Below are 4,234 nucleotides of genomic sequence, written 5' to 3'. Positions count from 1 at the left end.
GGCGGAGGAAGACAGTCACTGGGAGCCTGATGAGATGGCGGTGGTGGAGCCGTCACACTACCGCATCAATACGTGGGACAGGACCGTGTTAGGTCGGTGGTTGGTGTGGTTGTTGTGGTTGTTGTTGTTGTTGTTGTTGTTGTTGTTGTCACACTACCGCATCAATACGTGGGACAGGACTGTGTTAGGTCGGTGGTTGTTGTGGTTGTTGTTGTTGTTGCTGTTGTTGTTGTTGCTGTTGGTGTTGTTGTTGTTCTTGTTATTATTGCTGTTGGTGTTGTTGTTGTTGTTGTTGCTGTTGTTGTTGTTGTTATTGTTGTTGCTGCTGTTGTCGTTGTTGTTGTTGTTGTTGTTGTCGCACTATCGCCTCAATACCTGGTTGTTGTGGTTGTTGTTCTTGTGTTTTTTGTTGTTGTTGTTGTTCTTCTTCTTCTTCTTCTCCTGATGTGGTTGATGTGGTAATGTTTGGTGTTTGGGGTGGTAGGGGTCACCCAGGTAATGACAGGCATTACTTAATGTCCTCCTTGCACACACATACAGGTGGGCCGCTCGAAAATTTTGGTCTCTTAAAAGTGACAAAAGTGATTATTATATTTCGATCTCTTTTTTTTTTTCATAAAATATTCCTTCCACTTTATATAAAAGTAGTCTTAATGCGTCAGGCAATGATCTGTAAATTTGGACTTCCTGTGTACATGTTCACAGGGGTCAGGGAAGTTCAGGGGTCTTTTTTTTTGTAGTCAGAGTTGTTACTTCTGGTTTGTATTTTCAAAAAGTTTTCCGTCTTCCCTCAGGCAAAGACTACCAGGAACTGCGGGTCCAGAAGAGGGAACGTCGACAGCCGGGGACTATACCTGACCTACCCTACCTGCACTGGGAGAGGACCGGGGCGCCACCTGCTGGACCTTATTCTGTATGTCTGTTTGTGTGTGTATACGTGTGTGTGTTTTTGTGTGTGGGTGTGTGCTATGTAGATAGCCGGGGACTGTACCTGACCTACCTTACCTGCACTGGGAGCGTACTGGGGTGCCACCTGCTGGACCTTATTCTGTATGTCTGTTTGTGTGTTTGTGTGTGTTTGTTTGTGTGCGGTCTACCCCACACAGTAAGCTACCATAGAGTTCCTAAGTTCTATCTGCTCAGTTCCTAGTTTTGAGAAATTTGACTCGTAAAATTTTGAGTTTCTCAACCTGTCAAGCTTTTCCGAATGCATTTCTCTGAATATCTTGATAACGACTCCAAATAATCTTACATTTTTGCTAGAGCAGATAGGACATTTGGTTTCTGACTTTCTGGTCTGAGTGACTCAAAACGGCCAAAACTGTCACATAGAACGTTGTAAATCTGGGGTAGCGAGATGTAAAGGTGTGTCTTACTGCTTCATTAAAACTGTTTGATTAGTTTAGTATGGGGTTTTACGGCGCTCGCAACTGCATAAAGTCATATGAGCGCGCGATTAAAACTGTTTGATTAGTTTACGTATATTTAGCAATAAAGAACAACAAATGCAAAAGAATGTACAAATAATGATAATGATAATAATAATTATAATAATAATAATAGATAACATTTATAGAGTGCTTTATCCCATCTGGTAGCATGTTGTCAGCTGATGTCATGATTAATTGAGTAATGGACTACCTCTTTATCTCCGGAAAGCTGCTTCCAGCGGCTTGCGATCGGAACTCTCTGTGCAGGGGAGTCGCTGACACCGGCTCGGGCACATTCCTTTTCAACGACTTCGACATAAAATAATTACCTTATGGCAATTGTCGAAAACAGGTCTCTTATACCGGAGATTCATTCATTAGATGAAGAATTATCAAAATAGGTTTGCTAGTTTCAATTTAATGACCCATTTAATGATGTTATTTTTAGATTTAGCACTAAAAAGGGCCCCGGCGTAGTTGATTTACCCCCCCTCGGAGATAAAGAGTTAAATCAGTTTATGTTCGTATTTTTAGCAATAAAGAACAACAAATACAAAGGAATTTACAAACAATGAAAATAATAATAATAATAGATTGCATTTATAGAGCTCTTTATCCCATATGGTAGCTTGTTGTCAGCTGATGTCATGATTAACTGAGTAATGGACTACGCATCTTAAGTGAAAATGAGAAGATTTATCGTTTTTGCCTTGTGCACACCAAGGTCAGGTTGCTGTGATCGAGTCACATGACCTGTAATGTGTTGTAGCATGTATGTGATACTATTGATAATTCATGCCTGCTTGTAGCACCAAGGAGAATAGGCATATACTTATTACCAATTTTTTGTTTGCATAAATTTGTTTTTCGTGAGTGATATTGCCATCAGCATGACGTAGATTTCTGTATCAATGTGACCCTGCAATATTTCAGGCTCTGGACACCAAAGAGTTGAAGGATGTCCAGGCATTGGTCAAGCCGGACGCTGAGAAATATTTCAACGAGCGTCCAGGAAGTTCTGAGTTCTCGTCGTCGAAATTGCCTGCTCTGGCAGAGAGTAAGTCTTGGATTTTTCACGCCTTCGGTTTATTTTGTTTGTTTGTTTGTTTTTGTTTGTCTATTCGCGTGTGCCTGGTCCCAGTTTTCGGAAATTTTGCATATTGAAATAGAGGCATATTTTTTAATAGCAAATCTAATGCTGAACACACTGGTTTGTTTTATTTTTCTAATATCTTGAGTAGTTTTAAAGATATGCCATATTTTTGTAAACTTCTATCTCTCTCTCTCCTATATGTATTCTCTCAGCTCTGATGACGGCCTTTGATGAGAAGTCTCTGTTCCCTGGGTACATCCTGGACTTTGAGCGAAAGATGAAAAACTATCACTCGATGATGCTTAATCAGAACCAGGTAACTTTGTGTGTGTGTGTATGTGTGTATGTTTATGTATGTGTGTGTGTGTTTTATGTGTCTGTGTGTGCATGTGTGTATTTGTGTATGTGTGTGTATGTGTGTGGTTTTTTGTGTCTGTGTGTCTCTGTGTGCGTGTGTGTGTGAGTGTGTGTGCGTGTGTGTGTGTGTGTGTATGTTCCTGGGCTACATTTTGGACTTTGAGCCTCAGATGAAAAACTATCACTTTTTGTGATATTTTATCTGAACCATGCAACATTGATAATACAGTTAACTCTCACAAACCTATCACTATTTTTTCTGTTAGGGATTGAATCTGAAATCTGTCAGAATATTATCACGAGCATTTTGCTACCATCTTCCAAGTCAATTTCTTTGGTTTTTATTGAAATAGAGAATGAAGAGACATCTTACAGAAAAAAAGAAATTATCAGTGTGTGACTACAACTACAACCCTGTTTTATTATAAAATGAATTGTGTCTAAAGAGGTGTTAAACTTTCGCTGTCTATAGCCAGGTACCCATTCCCACCTGGGTGAAGTGAGGAAAATTCGTGTAAAGTGCCTTTCCCAAGGACACAACGTCGGGCCCCTGACGGGATTCAAACCCACGACCTTACGGCTGCGAGTCCGAGAGCCTAACCACTAGGCCACCGACGCCACTAAAAAACATTTAGACTTAAAATATTATAGCATCCTGTCAAAGCGTTGTTAAGAAATGGTTAGACGTATATTTTCTGATGGAACGAAATTTTTGACCAGGGATGACTTTCTTGGCCTTTTCCCCCCATTGCTCAAAAATAGTTTTGCCGACAGCTGAGTCCTTTCTCCAGGCACACACACACATTTGTGAGGCGTGCTAACACAATGAGTTGCTTCTCGCAATCCATGAATAGAGATGTCAGCCAAAAATCAACGCAAGGGTCATATTTCTAGACTCTAAACCAATGCCATTCTCTTCAAGTCTAACGTGTCTTTTATCATTTCATACAGATAAATTGTAAAACTTCAACCTATAAATTTTATGTTTCTACTTCCATCTGTCTAAATTCGGAGAAGTGACTCATTTTCTCAGCTCACTTCACATTTTATCTAAGGAAGTGTAAAATAAAAACCCACCTAAAAAACAAAGAACAAAAAAAAAAAAAAAAAAAAAAACAGAGGCAAAAAAACACACCAAGAACCCCAACCAAACAAAATCTTGACTGGCAATATCACATTGTCATCATAATAATTATATTGCTTTTTTTCCCCCCCGACAGGCAAAGGGGAAGAACTTGCGAGGCAGCCTACAGAACATCGGCATGCAAAAGCAAAAAAAAAAACAACCAAAACATAACAAAACAAAAACTTGACTTGAAATATCACCTGATCATCATAATAATTATATTGCTCC

At 39.6% G+C, this 4,234-nt stretch overlaps 1 protein-coding gene across 1 annotated transcript in view; it reads left to right on the top strand.

The window, feature by feature from the left end:
• Positions 1 to 4,234, top strand: part of LOC101863074 — a gene marked incomplete in the record, with an annotated part of 33,633 nt that overhangs the window by 28,814 nt on the left and 585 nt on the right. The window contains 4 exon segments of the mRNA XM_035973481.1: positions 1 to 92; positions 795 to 913; positions 2,364 to 2,487; positions 2,736 to 2,839. Coding sequence (XP_035829374.1) covers positions 1 to 92; positions 795 to 913; positions 2,364 to 2,487; positions 2,736 to 2,839 — 439 coding nt within the window.

The sequence above is a fragment of the Aplysia californica genome, unplaced genomic scaffold, assembly GCF_000002075.1.
Source record: "Aplysia californica isolate F4 #8 unplaced genomic scaffold, AplCal3.0 scaffold01281, whole genome shotgun sequence".
Taxonomy (NCBI): domain Eukaryota; kingdom Metazoa; phylum Mollusca; class Gastropoda; order Aplysiida; family Aplysiidae; genus Aplysia; species Aplysia californica.
This window is presented reverse-complemented; position numbering and strand designations above follow the sequence as displayed.